Source organism: Ictalurus furcatus, chromosome 21 (genome assembly GCF_023375685.1).
Source record: "Ictalurus furcatus strain D&B chromosome 21, Billie_1.0, whole genome shotgun sequence".
Taxonomy (NCBI): Eukaryota; Metazoa; Chordata; class Actinopteri; order Siluriformes; family Ictaluridae; genus Ictalurus; species Ictalurus furcatus.
The window spans coordinates 1,733,832-1,755,167 of NC_071275.1; the positions used below are offsets into that span (position 1 = coordinate 1,733,832).

Consider the following 21,336-nt stretch of genomic DNA (forward strand, 5'->3'; position numbering starts at 1 on the left):
GCGAAGTAGAGATCGACCGATAAGCACAAAAATCCACACCGAGAGTGTTTACTGTTTGCATCCTTTTCAGCGGCTGAGAAGAGTCCGCTGTCATTATGCGGTACGAGAACGGGCTGTAGCGGCGGAATAGGAATGATCACTGACATTTTATTGTGGTATTTGGAGTGTAACATTTTGGTTCAGTTTGGATGTATGTACAGTGTCCTCCACTAATCTTGGCACCCTTGGTAAATATGAGCAAAGAAAGCTGGGAAAAATTGTTGTTATTGTTTAACCTTTTGATCTTTTGGATATCATGGATATCAAACAATTACAAACACAACACGGGTTTATCCAAAAAAAAAAAAATTTTGTTAAATATAGGTGTGCAACAGTTATTGGCACCCTTATGAATTCATATGAGAAAAATATATTTGAAGTATTTTCCCATTGATGTTTAAAACAATTTTGTACACCTGCGTGACTAGGAACAGGAAATTGTTCAACCATGACTTCCTGTTTCACAGAGGTATAAATATGAGGTAACACATAGGCCAAATTCCCTTAGTCATTCATAACAATGGGTAAGACCAAGGAATATAGCTGTGATGTGCGGCAAAAGGTTGTTGAGCTTCACAAAACGGGAAGTGTCTATAAGAAAATACACGAGCATTGAAAATACCCATTTCCACCATCAGGGCAATAATTAAGAAGTTCCAGTCCACTGGAAATGTTATGAATCAACCTGGAATTGGACGTGTGTCTATATCGTCTCAACACACTGTGTAGAGGACAAAAAATCTCCAAGGATCACAGCTGGAGAACTGCACAACTTAGTTGCGTCTTGGGGTCAGAAAGTGTCCAAAACTACAATCCGAAGTCACCTACATCACCACAAGCTGTTCCCAGCTTCGTTATCGGTCAACCTCTACTGCAAAGGTGGTGCAGTTTTTTGTAAACTTTATAAGAAGTCATAGGAAAGCAAAAAAAAAAGTCCAATCAATGGCCTCATATTGTTTTTTTGTTTGTTTGTTTTTTTTAAATATTAATTAATTTTTAAACTTTTTTTTTTTTTTTTTAAATCTTACTCAGAAAATCACCATCAGTATAGCAAACCCCAGAAGTTAAAAGTGAGCTGTGTTAACCTGGAGATTTTCTCTGCTTAGGCACACAGGTGATCTCTCTCTCTCTCTCTCTCTCTCTCTATATATATATATATATATATATATATATATATATATATATATATATATATATAATATATATATATATATAATATATATTTAAAAAAAATTGCTATGCATAATGATTCAACATAAGTTTACGTTATGCTTATATTTGGCGTATATTTATTTTAATTTGTGTCCTTAGCTGTACATTAAGACATGGAAAAGTGTTGCTGTTCACCTCCACCTGGGTATCTCCACAGTTCCACTAGCCGTGATATTCCCGATATTATTTGGGTAGTGGATTATTCCTAACACAGCAGTCACATGGAGATGTTAGTGTGTTGTGTTGGTATAGCAGCAGCATATTTTAAACACCTGAACAGGTTCAACATAAAAAAAACGTCTAGCCAGCATTGTTCCTTGGGATAAAAACGGATCTAACACACCCGCTAAACATGATTGAGCTGAATTGGATGTTTCTGAGCAGTGAAATCACCAAACTGTGCTGAATTCCAGCTTTCCAGGACTGGAGTTGCGAAGCGTTGTGTTCAGAGAAACATGTAAAGAGCCATTGTGCATGCGTTACCCAGGTGATTTGAGTTTGTTCTTGTATTGGAAAGCAGGATTGTTTTTTTTTTTCTTTTCTTAAAGCACCCCAGGGATCTCCTGAGGAGTTGTGCATGGCTGATAGCACTCGATCTGGCTTTCTGTTTTTCTCTCTCAGGAGGAGGCTTTCACCACTGTTCCAGTGACAAGGGAGGAGGTTTCTGTGCATACGCCGACATCACACTCGCTATCAAGGTACAACACAGCAAGGAATTATGTTGGAATTGGGATTTATCTGAATGATAAAAAAAAAATAATAATATCTTGCAGATGTAGCAGTAGATTAAAAGCAGTAGATGAACTGATTGTTCTCTGTTTTAGGCCATTTAACCCGTACATTCTGTTCAATACTTAGCACGGGATGTAACATAAGTAATACGTAATCATTTTTTTTGGGCAAGGTAATACAATATTTATTTCAATTATTCAATATATCTGCATGTGCATTATTAGCTAAATAAACCAATAATGTCTGTCCTCAGATAACAGACCACAGGAAGTAGGAAATGGGAAGAATGTTTTCCATATACGACTTGTCCATGTATCTTCACAGATTTTTTTTTTTTAAGTAAGTTAGTTAGTTAATGCACCATCTAGATTTAAGTCATATTTTATATATTATCTTAATATGCACTGCAAATATTTGCCAGCTAGTTCACATTAGCTGCCCAGGCAAGTCATTTGGGAGGATTTTCAAGTCTTTATAAAGAAATCAAAATATAGCCAGCTAGCGAACATGAGCTAAGCAGACAGGTCTTCTGAGAGGATTTTAACTCCTATTCATGGCCATACATAAGCTTCACTAATGTTGAAGGATTTGTCCCACCTGCTTCAGTCTACAAGCAGACCTATCTGAGATAAACAGTATTATGGATTCTCCTTGTACGCCACGGCTCAAATCGTCCCACAGAGTTCATGTGAAAGAAATGTGACCGGGAATATATTAGCCCTTTTTATTTTTAAGACCAGTCATTAAAGAGTTGTTTCACCAAAATACATAAATATCCCAGACATGAGTCGTTCTCTGTTTTGCCCTCCTCTCCCACGTACAGTGGTGCTTGAAAGTTTGTGAACCCTTAAGTTTCTAGATTTCTGCATAAATATGACATAAAACATCATGAGATTTTCTCACCAGTCCTAAAAGTAGATAAAGAGAACCCAATTAAACAAATGAGACCAAAATATTATACTCGGTCATTTATTTATTGAGGAAACTGACCCAGTATTACATATCTGTGAGAGGCAAAAGTATGTGAACCTCTAAGGTTGGCAGTTCATTTGAAGGTGAAATTAGAGTCAGGTGTTTTCAATGGGGTGAGAATCAGGTGTGTGTGAGTGAGTGAGCGCCCTGATTTGTTTAAAGAACAGGGATCTATCGGCGTCTGATCTTCAGAACACATGTTTGTGGAAATGCATCATGGCGTGAACAAAGGAGATTTCTGATTGTTGGCATAACTGTACACACAAACACGGCATCCCTTTTCTTGTGAAACTGTAAAATCCTGGCCCTTGTGTGTTTTCTCTCCTCAGTTTCTGTTCGAGCGAGTGGAGGGGGTCTCCAGGGCCACCATCATTGATCTGGATGCTCATCAGGTGAGCGGCTGTAACGTTTTGAGATGCTGCAAAGGAATTGACACTATAGACAGAATAATACCTCCTGTTCAGCACTGCAGTCAATTGGACTGTCCTTTGCCCATTCATTTCCCCCTACATTACATCTGCACCAGTCCTTACCATGGAAAACACTATGATATTCTTTTTTTTCATCCTTTCATACCTTATTTGATATTGCTTATTATATATGCAATGCAGATCAAGCTTTCATTGTGCCATTACAGTAATCGCAGGATAATTACTGTATAATAATTACAAGAAGGACGACATTTAAATACGTATGGCAGTTTTTCCAGCGATCGAGTTAGATACTTTAATAGGAACACCTGTACGTTGTATTTGAGGTGTAGTACAGAAAGTTTCCAGAGTAACACGATGTTTTGGATAAATGTCCTTCATCAGCTGTGCAAGCAAAGTGCTTCTCAGGCTGGAGCAGGTGAGCTCAGTAGATATTGTTGATGGTTGTTGAGGAAAATAGCCGGGGCTGAGAGTGTGGATGAGCTCTTTATCCTACGTTTGCTCACTTGATTGCTTCCGTAATAACAACCATCGCTGAAAACGGAGACGTCATTAATGTTATGTCCATCACCGTTGAAGTGTCTCAGCACTCCCGAAGTTGGCTTACAGTGGATATAAAAAGACAGGCAATTAAAAAAAAAAAACAAACAAACCTGGTTACACACATCTTACCTACTACGTCATTGAAGCACCTCTTGCCTGTAATACAGCACTCAGTCTTTATGTGTAGGAGTCCTGAAAAAGAAAGAAACGTCCAGTGTACTAACAACCAGACGTCAAACAGGTCGGCCGAGGAAAACAGCAGCAATTGATGACCGAAACATCGTGAGAACTGTGAAGAAAAATCCAAAAACAACAGTCAGTGACATCACCACCAACGTCCACAGGGCAGGGTCGCGAGTGTTTCACAAGCCATTGTTTGAAGTAGGCTTCAAGTGCAGAAATATAGAGGCCATACAATACAACACAATACAACTTTATTGCCAACTGAGGTTGAAATTTCTCTTTGACTTCACCAGCAATATAAAAAACATATACAAGACAGCACGATGGTAAAACCAACAAGGTAACACAAATAAGATAGAATATACAGATACGAAGGAATTTAATGGCAGTATTGAAACATCTACAAGTGTTCTTTCACTTCGAGTCTTTAAAAAAGTCATTTAACCTTATTATTATTATTATTATTATTATTATTATTATTATTATTATTAATATATCCAATCACAGTTACTAAAAATGATCTTTTGTAAATATTCATTTTTGTACTAGGCATTACATAGCATCTTCTGGAAGGTAGTAGAATAAACTGGTCAAACATAGGATGGGTGGTATCTTTTAGAATACACTGCTTTTTCGACACATCTTCAGATGTACAACTCTTTACAGTTAAGGAGCTTGTACCAGGGTGTTATAGGTCAGCACACTCTCAACGTCCAGTATGCTCTGACTACACCAAAACTAATAATTTTCCCAATTAGGAACTTACATTCTGTGCATCCTTTAAAAATGTAATTAGTGTTGTCTAAGAAACTCTGTTCACTATACATATATGTACCAAGCTATGTGAATGATCAATCACCTCAATGGGATGATTGTTTATCATTACAGACGCAACTGTAACCCCCTGCTTAGTATTATTAATTACCGATTGCCTGGTTTTATTTACTGTATGTTTAATATCAATGCACTGCTGTTACACTAGCACAGTAGTTCCTCAACATATTTAATATATTCAGCTGAGCCCTTTGTATTGTCCTTCTGAAGGAAGCCCACCATATCATCAGCATATTTAAAAAGGTTAAAATTAGGATTACAAATGATCAAATTATTAATATAAAAAGTAAGTAATATAGGTGATAGGACACAGCCCCGGGGAGCCCCCTGTATTAACAAGATATTCATCTGACAGCTGATCATTGTACCATACCCTCTGTGGTCGATGCAGTAGAAAGTCTTTAAAGCATAGTACCAGGTATCCGTTAACACCCACAGATCTCAAGCGTTCGTACAAAATATTGACTCTCATTGTATGAGATGTCTGATGTAAAATCTAAAAATAGGATTTTGGCATATGCCACAAAATCCAAACCGATGATAAGAATCAGAAAGCCAGATTTTGCAGGGATTCACAAAGAAATACAGAGATGAACCACCAAAGTTCTGGAACCAAGATTAACCTCGACGTGATGGAAAGGCCAAAGTTTGGAGAAAGAAAGGATGTGCTCATGATCCAAAACACACAAGCTCAGCAGTCAAGCATGGTGGAGGTAGTGTCATGGCTTGGGCTTGCACGGCTGCTTCTGGAACAGGCTCACTAATCTTCATTGATGATGTACCTCATGATGTAACAGCAGAATGAATTCAGAAGTCTACAGAAACATTCTGTCTGCCAATTTACAGAGAAATGCATTCTATATAATTGAGAGAAACTTCATCATGCAGCAAGACAATGATCCAAAACACACTGCCATCACAACAAAGGACTTCATCAGGGGGAACAGTGGAAGGTTTTAGACTGGACAAGTCAATCACTAGACCTTAACCCAACTGAGCAGCATTACACCTCCTGAAGAGGAGACTGAAGGGAGAAACCCCTCAAAACAAACCACAACCGAGAGAGGCTGCAGTACAAGCCTGGAAAAGCAACACAAAAGAAGAATGCCATAGTTTGGTGATGTCCGTGGGTCACCAGCTTGATGCCGTTATTGCAAGCAAGGGACCTGCATTCAAATATTATGTGTCATTTACTTTAATTTACTTTGCCTGTCTGGTATTTTTGCTTACCTAAAAATTGTGGGGTCTGCCACCTCAGGTGCCATGTTCTAAGTTGTTACACACATCTAAATGTAAATATCAGGAAAACAAAGTCGGAAGTGCGTAGGATATCTTGTACGCTGTAGCATGATAATTTTCCTTCACTAGAGGCAAGACGCCCAAACCTGTTCTAGCATGACGACGCCCTCAAAAAGCCTGCTCCATTAAGACGTGGTTTGCCAGGTTTGGAGCGGAGAAACTTGATTGGTCTTCACAGAGGCCTCCTCGCCCGATCAGTGCCTGACCTAACTAATGCGCTTGAGGCTGAATGAGAAAGCCTTCCAAGAAGAGTGGAGGTTATTACACCAGCAACGCGAGGCTAAATCTGTAACGGGATGTTAAAAAAGCACACATGGGTGTGATTGTTCAGGGTACACAAACATATAATCTATACATACGTATGTATAGACAGACAGACAGATAGATATGACATATTGTAACAGCATCTATCAATGCTCAGGTTCTATTCCAGTGGCATGTTTCATAAACACAAGGCGGGTGTGTGTGTGCGCGCATATCAACTCTGCACATGATCTTGCATACCGTTCTTGCATTCTTTGCTGGGTCAATAATAAATAAATAAATAAACAAACAAATAAATAAATAATCAGCTATTCGTCCTCTGTTAATGTCGCCGTGCTTGGACAGTTTTTGCGCTTTCCAGTTGCTCTAGCATGGCAGATTTACTTCATTTACAAATGAGCGCGTTGGGAATAATCCTTCACTAGCAGCCACTGGCTCTGCTGTTCATTTAGAGACTGGCATATCACAAGTCACCTGAAACCACACACGAGTGATTAAGACCGTAGGAGACTCATGTGTCACCTCAGGATTTTTACTTATTTATTTCTGAAGAGAGAGAGGGAGAGGGCGAGATATATAAAATTATATAAATTCTTAATACGTACAGTGCCATGAGATCTAACTTTTCTCACCAGGTAACACATCTATGAGATTTAAACAGTATCTAGCCTCTGACTTTTCCAAGGGGGAGTAAAACACGATTGGAAAATAATCCACGCTGCTTATTTTTTCCATAACGGCATGTGCCAAAGTGATTTATTCCTCGCGTTAGGATTACACCACAGTTATTTGCCAGAAATTTCCATTTGAAATTTTATAATGAATGACGCTTTGTGCTTTCAACTGTTCGTAGTTCCATTTAATGCCGTGGAACATCTGCAAAACACGCTCCTGTTATCACTTACATTCTGCCAGCTGTAAACAGTCTCTTCTTCATTAGCCATTTGAAGAAAAGTCATTAATTAAGAGAGTGGAAATGCAGCCAAGACACAATACGCAGCTTGTCATTTGCCGAGAAACAACAAAGAGTAAACTCCTCCGTCCTGAAAAGTTTGGCGTGGTGGAAAAACTTCAAAGTTTCTCTGTCTGCTCCATCCATCATGGGGGGGGAAAAGGCCATTGAAACACCACTGCTGACCAGATATTATTTATATACTTATTAGACACGTGTCGTTTACTTGTTCAGTATTAGACGCTGACTATGGCTTATGTTTGACACGTTTCTACAGATTGTTAATCTTGCAGTAGTGTCCGCGTGAGATGCTCAGCTCGCTGACCGTCTGATGTATACTCTACACTCATGTAGTCAGTTACAATCTCGTTAGCTAATGATGGATGCGTTCTCTTCTCTTCCGTGCTTTGCTTTTTTTCATCACTCCAATGGAGAAACAAACATCAGAACACTGTGACAGTAATGAGCTTTCCAGGGAAAGGTAAAAAAAAAAAAAAAAAAGTTTGTGAGATGTTTTGTTTAAACCAATTAGTGGCAAGTAAATGTGATATCCTTGTAGGTTTGCTGATGTTTTCACAACCGTCTCCCCTGTACATCAAGCAAAAACAACCCTATAGGGTTGATCATTTGTCCGGTCAGTCGGAAAGCCTCTTCCGATGACAGTAAGTGGCTCTTAGGCACATTGACTGATGAAAACTATAAGAGAAGTTATATAGGAGGGAGGTTAAGGAATTGTGCATAGAAAAGCATGGGCTACGGACTGTAATTTTAATCCTATGTATAAAGTGGGCCTACATGGATATTTACCTGATTAAATAGCCATTGAGTGTCAGTAAAAAGAACATTAATAACCTTGAAAATATGTGAATAATTAAAATGGATTTTGAAGACCTGAAGCTGCCCATACAGTGTTCAACAGTCTGTAATGAGACATGAGGTCTGTAATAGGATGAAATTTTCCAGTAGCATCATGTCCTGAAGTCTTTTATTCCTCTTAGTCCACAGCAGTTTGGCAAACATTTACAGTTATTTAAAAATGTAGTTCAAAAATGACACGTTATACTAGATACTAGGCATGTAACAGTATGATGGATACACCACAATACGGCATATATACCTCAGGATATGGCGTATATACCCCAGGATACGGCGTATATACCCCAGGATATGGCGTGTATATACCCCAGGATATGGCGTGTATATACCCCAGGATATGGCGTATATACCCCAGGATACGGCGTGTATATACCCCAGGATATGGCGTATATACCCCAGGATACGGCGTGTATATACCCCAGGATACGGCGTATATACCCCAGGATACGGCGTATATACCCCAGGATATGGCGTGTATATACCCCAGGATACGGCGTGTATATACCCCAGGATATGGCATATATACCCCAGGATACGGCATATATATACCCCAGGATACGGCGTGTATATACCCCAGGATATGGCGTGTATATACCCCAGGATATGGCGTGTATATACCCCAGGATACGGCATATATACCTCAGGATATGGCGTGTATATACCCCAGGATATGGCGTGTATATACCCCAGGATACGGCGTATATACCCCAGGATACGGCGTATATACCCCAGGATACGGCGTATATACCCCAGGATACGGCGTATATACCCCAGGATACGGCGTATATACCCCAGGATACGGCGTATATACCTCAGGATACGGCGTATATACCCCAGGATACGGCGTATATACCTCAGGATACGGCGTATATACCTCAGGATACGGCGTATATACCCCAGGATACGGCGTATATACCCCAGGATACGGCGTATATACCTCCAGGATATGGCGTATATACCCCAGGATTTGGTGTATATACCTCAGGATACGGCGTATATACCCCAGGATATGGTGTATATACCTCAGGATACGGCGTATATACCCCAGGATACGGCGTATATACCTCCAGGATATGGCATATATACCCCAGGATTTGGTGTATATATCTCAGGATACGGCGTATATACCCCAGGATATGGTGTATATACCTCAGGATATGGCGTTTCTCGATTCAATAATTCTCTGTATCGAATGATGCATTCAGCAGTCTCCATAATAACGTACGCTATTCTTCAGAAAATGCTGGTTATATTCTGTGAGAGGTAATAAACATAATCACTCCCTCCTCTGAAACGCTAACTTCTTTATTTCAAGTCAGGAGAGGCTACAAGGGTTTAAATAAAGACACACCTCCTAAGCACACTGTTTTTTATTCAAACACCAAGACACACTCATGCTCGCTCTCTCTCTCTTTCTCTATGCTGCTGCTGCTGCTTTGAGACAGCATTTTCTGGCTGATTATATCCGGATTAAAGACATTGCTACAGAGCTCCCTGACTCAGACACACCTCATGCACGTCACACTAGCAGGGGTGGGATGTGGTGGAATTTAAGTCAGTTAAGATGCAAAGAAAAATGAGAGAAATGTGTTTTTTTTTTTTGTTTTTTTTTCCCCATTTTCAGCGTCTATATTTTTTTGTGCTAAATTCCGGTCTTTTTGTGTAGATTTTGAGATGACGTTGGGGTGGATTTTTTTTTCCAGAGTCCTGGCAACCCTGCACTTCATTGAAGGCTTGGCCAGATACTTAATGTTTAATTAGCCGTGTTTAATTTTGTCACTTTCTAATGCACAGCTTTGTTTCGACATATGGAAACACATACGTGTCTTTTAAGTTTGTTATTCTACTTTTTGAAATGTTGAATGTTTTAATCAACTGAAAATTCGAAACCTGAGGCACAAATTCAGGCCGTTTTAAAAACGGATCATATCGAGTCAACACTGTTTTGAGTTTTGAATTGAATTTTGTGTATCATTGCATCGTTTAACATTTCCTGTTATCGCTTATGTTATGGCAGCTGTATACAACCGGGCGGTTGTGACTCAGGTGGTAGAGCGGGTTGTCCACTAATCGTAGTGTTGGCGGTTCGATTCCCGGCCCACGTGACCCCACATACTGACGTGTCCTTGGGCAGGACACTGAACCCTAAATTGCTCCCGATGGCAAGTTAACGCCTTGCATGGCAGCTCCTCGTGTGTGTGTGTGTGTGTGTGTGTGAATGAGAACCAGTATAAAGCGCTTTGGAACCGCTAAGCTTAAAATGGTGCAGACCATTTACCAGCTGTAAACAGTCGCTCCATCACCAACCTCTCTTTATTTCCCCCCTTGAAGTTAACAATACAAAAAAGCAGTTACCAACAAACCAGAAACTCCTCTGTCCTGAAGACATTCGCATGGCAGAAAACTTCCTGACCATTACAAGCTCTGACACTGGAGACTCCTTCCATAAATGGTAAATAAACGTCTCCTCACAGAACGCTTTATAACGTTTATGACGTTTTTCTTGGTTAAATAATGACATTCTGTTTAAGGGTAGCTTTAGATTATGTGGAGCGTTGGCCATACAAGACCCTGTCATAGAGCTGTTACAGAAGCAAAGATGGCATTAGATCAAGTGCATTATTATCATCATAAATCTGTGGTTTTAATTCTAGCTGGGACTACTGTCAGAGCTGCTCTTTATCAGCACATCCTCTCAATCAAATTAGAGAAATCAACAGTGCTATGCAATGGGTAATTACGATTCACACTTCTTTGACCAGTGTCAGTGTTTGTTTATTGAACATTTACATGTTTATTGTAGAACACAGCAATCAGTAATCATACCTAATGTCTTTAACAGGGGAGAAAATTGTGACGCAGGTGCCGTCTTTATTTGCGATAATAGCATGTTTTAAAGGGGTTTTAATGTGTAATTATTCGCTACAGTAACTTGTTTTGTGTCAATATGGACCAGGGAGTGGATTGTTTTCTGTTATTTTTCTTAATCTTTGCCACACAGGCAATTGGTATCTTAGCTTCTATTTAACTGTACCCCGTCACTGTAATGGCTCTGTTAATGAGGCAGGCCATTTAATGGAGTTTGCATGGACGATGGGCTGCACACTTTCTCTGTGTTTTGGCTTCTGTCCACAGAAGTGCCATAAGCAGTTTGAATCATAGCTTGATTATAATTATGGTCTTTTGCTTATCGATGAAGACAAGGTGGAAGTGAATCAATGCACACACAGAGTAAATAATTCATGAAGGCCCACAAGTCCAAATGTGCTCGTGGGCTTATAAACAGGCATGAAAGCGCTGTCTCAGCTCTGCTCAGAAGGCTGTAGAGAATACAGAGAGGCACAAAGCTGGCATTAAAATGCCAATTAACCAACCAGAATTATGGCATGTTATTTCAGGAAATGATCTCTGCTGGCAAAGTACTTTGCATATTTGAATTTATAAGCGCTAGTTAGATTAGATGAAAAAATTAATTGATCACGATCTGTATGAACAATGATAAATTGTTCGCATTAGGACGCGTCATGGCTGGTAGAACAGACCAGCGTGGATCTCCGAGCACTGAGCCTACGGTGTTACATGGGTTCACCCAGCTGTCATCTTTGGAAGATTCAATATATCAAGCTTGTGTTAAAGCCATCTAGCTTGAAGTGTGAAGTGGTGCAATCCATAAACATTATCCACATCAGCCACATGTTGAAACCGATGAAAAGCCGATAAAATCACGATTAGCCTGAAGACTGGTAGGATTTTCGGCAGAGAGCCAGGATAGGACTTGGCGCGTGCTTGTTTTTATGGGTCCATGTACCAATTCATGAATGACTGACTTGAGAGTGAGAGTCTTGTATAAGAACGTGTCTAGGATTCCTGCAGTTTACTATTCTGCGAATGAGTTACGGTGCGCAAAATGCTCTCAGTCCATTCACATAACTATTTTATAGTTATTGTGGCAGCTTCTGTCATCACACCGCCATTACACAACTCCTTTGATGGCTGCTGCTTAGCCTTGGGGCAGATCAGGAGTTGAAAAATAGCCAAGAACGATAAAACTCACCACAGGTCCATCTGACAGGTTCATCATGTGCTATAAATAGTGTTTGGGCCATAGAGCCTGTAGGTGATTCAATGCTTTATATGTAATAGCACCAGTCTCCCGTTTGCATCACCAGGGGGGAGCTTTCTGTCTGTATTGGTTCACCTCTAACTGTCCAGGACAGCACTGGGATTAAAAGTTCATGACCTTTAGCCCAATTGTATGCAGAAAATTAACATTTCCCCCTGTTTGAGATTTCCGTTTCTTCCAGTCAACGGATTCCATGCTGTGATTAGAGAATGTGACCAAAATAAGATCTCTAGGATTCTTTTTCATCAGCATTTAAAACGTAAAAGCAGATCAGCGCTTCTATTTTCTGCTGACGGACGTAACTAGGCTGCCCTTATTTTCCCTATCCAAAGATACATTTTTGATAGCCTTCACATTTAAGTTGGTTTAAACAGTATCCCGTTACTCTGTTGATGCAGGTGATTAGAGGGGCTGTGTGGGTGTATATTCCTGCTGTTGGAAGCTGAATAGCGTTTTCCTGTTTCGTTGCATGGATTGAGCTTTGAACAGAATGGGATTGTGTCCCTAATGTGTGTTTTTGTTCTCATAATTAACCAGGAGTCTCTCACAAGCTTAGAGACGGGGGATAATGAGGAGAGTTGGAGGTTTGCGTGACGCATCTGTGATCAGACGGGAAATGCTCATCATGCATCTAACCATCAGTTATACGTTACAAAAAAGTAGTGCAATTTTTTTTTTTTTTTTTTTTCCCCCCCCAGCTGTTGTGTACAAAGAGGTACACTGTCAGTATTGTCTGAGAGTTTGGGGATTCATTAGGATCGAGACAGAGAGAACATGTTCAACAGAATTCATGTTACTGCAATAATAAACAAAAAGAAGTTCCTGTAGGGAGAACTTCTCAAAAACACCTGAGGGTTTTGTCTAAAGTGCGAAGCAGTACTGCACACAGTTTTGTTTTAATGAATGAGCTTTTCCTCCAGTATTGGCAGTTTATACAGCACATCAAAGAGCACAAAGTAATTAAAATCTGTCCTAGTGGCACAAAGCTCCTATGGCAAAGTGGCCTGCTATGTCTGCTCATTCATCATCGCCCCAGATTATACAGGCTTCATTAGGATTGTTGGTATCACAGTCCAGGCTTTTTTTTTCTAAGCAATCAGGGAAGGAATTTCATTTCATGTTAGTTGTATTGGACCATGGCTGTATGGTATATTATGTACTGTGGCTTAGGGCAGTAGATCTCAACTCCAATCCAGTCTGCAGTCTGGACTTCTCATCATGACCTATCCTTCTATGGAAAAAGTAAGTACACCCTTGGTCTCAGACGCTAGTATTGCCCCCTTTAGCAGAAATTACTTCTTGTTGGCGGTTTGCATAATTGTCCACCAGGCTTGCTGGAATTTCTGACCACTCTTCCATGCAGTATTCTTTCAGTTGCAAGTGGTTTGAGGGTTTTTGTTGCCTGTGCTAACCGTTTCAGTGGGATTCAAATCCGCGCTTTGACTCGGCCGTTCCGTATTTCTCCATTTCTTCTTTTTTTTTTTTTTTTTTCCTTTTTTTCCCGTTCCTTGGTGGATTTGCTAGTGTGCTTAGGGCCATTATCATGTTGAAAGGTCCACTTTCGGTTCAACTTTAGGACAGATGGCCTCACATTATCTTCAAACTCGCCTACTATAGGCCTGTAGTGGGGAAAAACACATGCATCTCGGCTACTATATAGAAGGTAAGTACGCGGTTTGGGACGCAGCCCACGGCTTCAAGCAGTCGTCTATTTGCACGTACAGCATGACAAATAATTAACCGCACTTGAAGTTTTCGTAAAAATTTTAAATAAAAACACCCAGAACTGTATACGGTACCGTAACAAAGACCAACTGTATGTCGATACGTGAAATTCTGGAGGGACGTCGGACGGCGTGGCGCGGTGACGTAATGACGTGTGTTCTATAACACGTAGAACCTGAACATGAAAGGAGTATTCTAGAAGTGACTCATGTAAACAAATTAATCACAATATTGTCTTAGTCAGAGTAAGGTCCATAATTAGATCACTGCTGTCCATGTAAACGTAGTCATTGTTGCATGCTGCGCCTGCGTCAGACTCATGCTGGGTGTGTGGACAGCATTTATCACGAGTTTTACAAACCACTGCACAAAGGGGTCTCACCAGATACTGAAAGCAAAGGTTCACATACATTTTCCTCTCACAGATATGTAATATTGGATCAGTTTCCTCAATAAATAAATGACCAACTCTAATATTTTTGTCTCATTTGTTTAATTGGGTTCTCTTTATTTACTTTTGGGACTTGTGTGAAATTTTTGTTTTAGGTAATGTTTATGCAGATATATAGAAAATTATAAATTCAAGCACCTGTGTGTGTGTGTGTGTGTGTGTGTGTGTGTGTGTATACAATTGTCTTTATTGTTTAGCCTTTTGATCTTTGTTCAAAAAAATCACAAAAATACTCTGCTCTCATGGATATCAAACAATTACAAACACAAACCAGGTTTAAAGACAAATCTTTCTTAAATATAGGTGTGCAACAATTTTTGGCACCTCTGTGAATTCATATGAGAAACATATTTGAAGTATATTCCCCATTGATATTTTACATTTTTTAGAACACCTGGGTGACTAGTAACAGGAAATTGTTCAACCATGACTTCCTGTTTCACAGAGGTATAAATATGAGGTAACACATAGGCCAAATTCCCTTAGTCATTCATAACAATGGGTACGACCAAGGAATATAGCTGTGATGTGCGGCAAAAGGTTGTTGAGCTTCACAAAATGGGACGTGTCTATAAGAAAATACACGAGCATTGAAAATGTCCATTTCCACCATCAGGGCAATAATTAAGAAGTTCCAGTCAACTGGAAATGTTATGAATCATCCTGGAATTGGACGTGGGTCTATATCGTCTCAACACACTGTGAAGAGGACAAAAAATCTCCAAGGATCACAGCTGGAGAACTGCAGAAGTTAGTTGTGTCTTGGGGTCAGAAAGTTTCCAAAACTACAATCTGAAGTCACCTACATCACCACAAGCTGTTTGGAAAGGTTTGAAGAAAAAAGCCTCTACTCTCATCCAAAAACAAACTCGAGTCTTCAGTTTGCAGACACTACTGGAACTTCAAATGGGATCGGGCTCTATGGTCAGATGAAACCAGAATAGAGCTTTTTGGTAATAAACACCAGAGGTGGTTTTGGAGCACACAGAGAGGTAGCCGTATGGAAAAGTACCTCATGCCCACGGTTAAATATGGTGGTGGATCTTTAATGTTTTGGGGCTGTTTTTCTGCCAGAGCAACTAGACATGTTGTTAGGATACATGGCATCATGGACTCTATCAAATATCAACAGATATTAAATGAAAACCTGACTGCCTCTGCCAGAAAGCTTCAAATGGGCCGTGGTTGGATCTTCCAGCAGGACAATGATCCAAAACATCATCAAAATCAACACAAAAATGGTTTACTGACCACAAAATCAAGGTCCTGCCATGACCATCCCAGTCCCCTGACCTGAACCCCATAGAAAACCTGTGGGGTGAACTGAAGAGGAGAGTCCACCAGCGTGGACCTTGAAATCTGGAGAGATTCTGTATGGAGGAACGCTCTCAGATCCCTCGCCATGTATTCTCCAACCTCATCAGGCATTATAGGAGAAGACTCAGAGCTGTTATCTTGGCAAAGGGAGGCAGCACAAAGTTGACTAAAAGGGTGCCAATAATTGTTGCACACACATTTAACAATTTTTTTTTTTTTTAATGAACCTATGTTTTGTTTGCAGTTGCGTGATGTCCATGAGAGCAGAGTATTTTTGTGAATTTTTTGAACAAAAGCTCACAGGCCTTCCCTTCTTAGAACAAGAATAGACGAGTTTCAGGAGAGAAATGCTGACGCTCCAGATACTCAACTAGCCTAAAGGAGGCCACTTTTATTGTTAGTTTTGTCAGCGCAGCAGTTTTCAACTATGCTAATATAATTGCAAAAGCGTTTCCTAATGATCAATTAGCCTTTTACCGTGATAAACCTGGATTAGCTCTCACAATGTGCTGTTGGAACACAGGTGTCGTGGTTGCTAAAAATAACCTTCTTTACGCCGATGTAGGTATTTCATTAAAAAATCATCAGTTTCCAGCTGTAATCATTTACAACATTAGCAATATCTAGACTGTATGTTTGATCAGTTTAATGTGGGTTTGAGAAAGAAAAAAAAAAGAGTGTTTTTTTTCAAAACCAAGGGAATTTCTAAGTGACCCCAGACCTTTGATTGGTAGTGTATGTATGCCATGTGGATAAGAGAAGTCAGGGGAAAATGGCCGGATTGGTTTGAGCTGCCAGGAAGGATATAGTAACTCGTATACGGTAATCACTCTTTATAGCTGTGGTTAGCAGAAAAGCATATCAGCATGCACAAAACATCGAACCATGAGGTGTTGGGCTACAAGATCACTTCAGGTTCCACTCCTGTCAGCCAATACCGGAATCTGAGGCTATCATGGGCACAGGCGCATAAAAACCGGACAGTTGAAGATTAGAAAACAATCTCCTGGGCTTTCTCTAATATTCAACTGTCCAGTTTTCAGGCGCTGGGCTCTCTGATGAACAAGGCATTTCCACCCACAGAACTGTCGCCCAAACACTAGAGACTGTTGTGTGTGAGAATCCCAGTAGATCATCAGTTTCTGAAAAAACTCAGAACCCCATCTAAAGCCCATCTGGCACCAAAAACTGTGCCGTGGTTAAGGCACAGAGCTCACACTTTTCCCCATTCTGATGTTTGATGTGAACATTAACTCAAGCTGTTGACCTGCATCTGCATGATTGTATGCATTGTGCTGCTGCCACATGATTGGCTGATTGGATAACTGCATAAATGAGCAGGTGTTCGTATTAAAGTGGACAGTGTCTCTGTGTGTATAACCATCTGTGTGTATAGCTTTAAAGCAATAACATGTTTTTTAAAAAAAGTATTTAAATGTATTAAAAGTCAAAACTGAGTCTCTCATTTGTTTAAGTATGCACAGCTTTTATTCAGTGCTTTGTCGAAGCAGTAAGGTGAAAACCGGCAAAAACTGAAGGGGTGTGAATAACTGTTTGTTTGATCATAATCTCAGTGTTCGATAAGCCGAACTGGATTCACTTTTTGCATTGTGAACTGTTATGTATTTTGCCCTCTCGTTTCGCTCTCCAGGGAAATGGACATGAGAGGGATTTCTTGGATGACAGACGGGTTTATATAATGGACGTCTACAATCGGCATATCTACCCTGGGGATGGATACGCCAAGAGTAAGTGCTCAATGCTTCAATCTTAACATCACATCACACAAAGGGATTATCTGAAGATGGCTGTACTGCTGTGATATGAAAAACTGTCATCCTGTATGAAGACACTTTGAGCGATTCTGCACAGTTACGATCAGCATTTGCATATGCAATTAGTCAGAGAGAGAAACCAGGAACTCAGACCTTACTTTCAGTTATGAAACGGTGCATTTCCTCTCCTGAAGGGGGCAGTGTTTCTCACTGTTTTATTTAATGTTATGTTGCTTTCATTGTCTTGCAAAAGTGTTTATATTCTCGTGTGGCAAGATATACACCGATCGGCCATAGCATTAAAGTGAATACTTTTGATTATTGTTTCAATGGCACCTGTCACCTGGTAGGATATATTCACCAGCAAGTGAACAGTCAGTTCTCCAAGTTGACGTGTTGGATGCAGGGAAAATGGGCAAGCGTAAGGATCTGAGCGTCTCTGACAAGGGCCAAATTGTGATGGCTCGACGACTGAGTCCGAGCATCTCCAAAACAGCAGGTCTTGAGGGGTGTTCCCGGTATGCAATGGTTAGTACCTACCAAAAGGGGTCCAAGGAAGGACAAGCGGTGACAGGGTCACAGGCGCCCAACCGGTGTGCATGTGGAGTGAATCTAGCCTTTCTGGTCCGATCCCACAGAAGAGCTCCTGAAGCACGAATTGCTGAAAAAGTTCATGCTGGCTGTGTTCGAAAGGTGTCAGAACACACAGTGCATCACAGCCTGCTCCATATGGGGCTGCGTAGCCGATACGAGTGTGTGATACGAGACAGTTTTGATGTTCTTACATCATTCTTCACTAAGCTGAGAAATAAACAGCAACAATACCAACAACATAATAATAGTAGTAATACTATTACTATTTATAACTACATATAAAAATGTTCATTTTTATATGTAGTTATAAATGTAAAACTACATTTAAAAGGCAGGACAACATGTTTTACCATGTGAATTGGAAAAAAAACAAGAGTTTTAAAAATATAATAATAAAAATACAATAAAATAATAGCAGTGACAGAAATAAGAACATAATGACGATGTAAAGCAAATTGTAAAAGCTAGTTACATGCTAATGTGAAGAAAAATATGTATTATTAATTTTATTATTATTTATTTTAAGCCTAATAAATGTTTAATGGTTATGTGTTTCCGATCTTTGGTGCAAAACAAAAGGCTGTTTTTTAAGCCAAGTGAAATGATGCTAAAACCACTCTAATATAATATAATGTCTAGTACATGATAAACACCATGTAGTACCCCTTTCTTTTAATGTTTTCCACACTCCAGCATGCCAGTACTGCATTATGTGCGTCCTGTTTATAAGCTGATTAGCTTCATCGGGTGTTTTGGAACAGAGAAGACAACAAAATATTCAGCATTGAGGTACACTGTACTTCAGGACTAGCTCCACTGGAATATATGTACTATGCATTAATTAAACCATTACAAGACGTGATCATTAAGACACATAACAATAGTTAATACTGTTTTTGTGTGTGTCATGATGGTGCACAGTGGCTCCGCTAGCATGGTCACCCCACAACACCCGACTCGGAGTTTTGCATGTTCTCCCCAGGTGTTCGTATGGGCTTATTCTAGGTTCTCCGGTTTCCTGCCATGGATTGGTGACTATATATTGCCCCTGGGGTGTGTATAATGCCTTGTAATGGACTGGCATGCCAGGTATTCCTGCCTCGTATCCAGTGTTCCTGTGAAGGGCTCCAGATCCATTTATTAAACCCGGTGGACTTGAGACGTTTTCACCCTAACGTATATTAACTCTACTGTGCGTCACGAATGCAGTGTAGCTCTGTGCTAGCACTGAGTGGCAGCATATACATTATTCTATATTCTTCTCCACACACTCACCCTGTCAATTTCAGTGAATGTCGTTTCTTTTTTTTTTTTTTTTTCCTTTTCTTTTCCCCCCAACATTTCCAGTCTTTATTTTCTAAACAAAAGCTCTATTCTGTGAATATATGAATAAGTTTGTCTGTCAGTCCTACATATTCATTAGAAAGTGCAGTCTGGGTTCCCAAGATAAGGTGTGTTGGCTTAGTTTCTCTTTGTTTTTCCTCACTTCCTTTTCGTGACGTTTTCCTCCTGTGACATAGCATAATGTGTAAATGAAAAGTACCTTGCTTTTCAGAAACGGTTTTCCACGTTTTCGTGACTTCATCTGCGCTGAAACACAAACGAGAGGTTAATTAGGTCTTGAAAGTGTTTAAAAGTGCTTTGTCTCCATGCTATTATACAGTGCTTCGTTTCGGATGTCCCAGTAATCCAGGTCATCTCGTCTCATTTTATCATTGGCCATATGTGTAAAAAGTATGAAAACATTAACATGCAGATCCACTTCTTGTATGAGAACGACTTTACTTTTTTTTTTTTTGTATTTTCATACGAAAATCAGCAATCAGAGAGGTTATTTCAGAAAGAGTGATAACATTTATTTAGGGTAGTCGTTTGTACTGTAAGGGTGGCATGAGGGGTGTAGCATGTAGCTTTGTCGCCTCACTGTTCAGCTAAAATTGTTACTGAAGGAGAATGAATTAGTGAATGAGTAAATGAAGCTGAAAACTGAGATGGAAGACTAACTGGACCGTGTGTGTGTGTGTGTGTGTGTGTGTGTGTGTGTGTGTGTGTGTGTGTGTAGGGGCCATTAAGAGGAAAGTGGAGCTGGACTGGGGCACAGAAGACACCGAGTATCTCCCGAAGGTGGAGCTCCACTGTGAGGGCACACTGAATGAGATCAGACCTGACATTATTGTGTACAATGCGGGTACTGATATTCTGGATGGTGATCCTCTTGGAGGTCTTGCCATTTCCCCTCAGGTACTCAACCCAGTGATTATAGTCATCTTTATTTCGACTATTTGAGGGGAAGTCGTTTCACAATAATTTAGCTGTATGCCAAGGTGATTTTATTGAACCAGCTCTGTTAGGTTTTCTATTTCAAATACGGTTAGATTATGTAACCAGATTTAATATTAGATTCATTTTCCAGGTAAAGTATTTGGTTGGATATAAATATAGAGGCGATATTGAATTAGATTTCTGCACGAGGAGCTGTTTCTTCATTCAGTTCTAACAGACAAAGTTTGAGTACATGAAGGAAACTTTTCTCAGTGTTTACCGAAAAACACAAAGGGTGGTAAAGGCCAAGAGTGTTGAATCAGGACCTGCACTATTAAGAGTGTCTGTTTGTACACGTGTGTTTCTCTGGCGTAGGATCTTTTTAGAATGAAAAGGTGTACACGGATACCATGATGTGCAAAAACTGTAGTGTTACACTGATGATGATAATTCTATTGGGTAATCGACTTTAAGACATATCTGTTCCTATACTTTTGCACACCTGTTTGAAAATCGGATGGTCCGATACAAAACGTGCTACGTTCTATGCTGTTTAACACGTCTACATATAAATACCAGGAAATAAAAGCTGAAATTGTAAACTTTCTTGTCATTTTCATCTTTTGATCTCAAACCCAAATCTCTTCAGTCTACAGCAAAAATTAAATTGATCGGCCTTGGTGTTCCGTTAGTTTCGGTGGGGGACTTGATTAGCCCAGGAAGGCTTTTTTTTTTCCTCTTTAAAAACGTCA

The 21,336-nt window shown here is 39.9% G+C and overlaps 1 protein-coding gene across 2 annotated transcripts in view; it reads left to right on the plus strand.

The window, feature by feature from the left end:
- Nucleotides 1-21,336, plus strand: part of hdac11 (histone deacetylase 11) — a 37,896-nt gene that overhangs the window by 13,654 nt on the left and 2,906 nt on the right. Inside the window, exons 7-10 of one of the 2 annotated variants that reach the window (XM_053653644.1) lie at nucleotides 1,873-1,949; nucleotides 3,285-3,347; nucleotides 17,605-17,701; nucleotides 18,135-19,185. In XM_053653644.1, the coding sequence (XP_053509619.1) occupies nucleotides 1,873-1,949; nucleotides 3,285-3,347; nucleotides 17,605-17,701; nucleotides 18,135-18,604 (707 nt within the window). In that variant the 3' untranslated portion in view covers nucleotides 18,605-19,185. Of the gene's footprint in view, nucleotides 1-1,872; nucleotides 1,950-3,284; nucleotides 3,348-17,604; nucleotides 17,702-18,134; nucleotides 19,186-20,384; nucleotides 20,564-21,336 lie in introns of those variants that run through there. The other variant, XM_053653645.1, reaches the window with a different exon arrangement.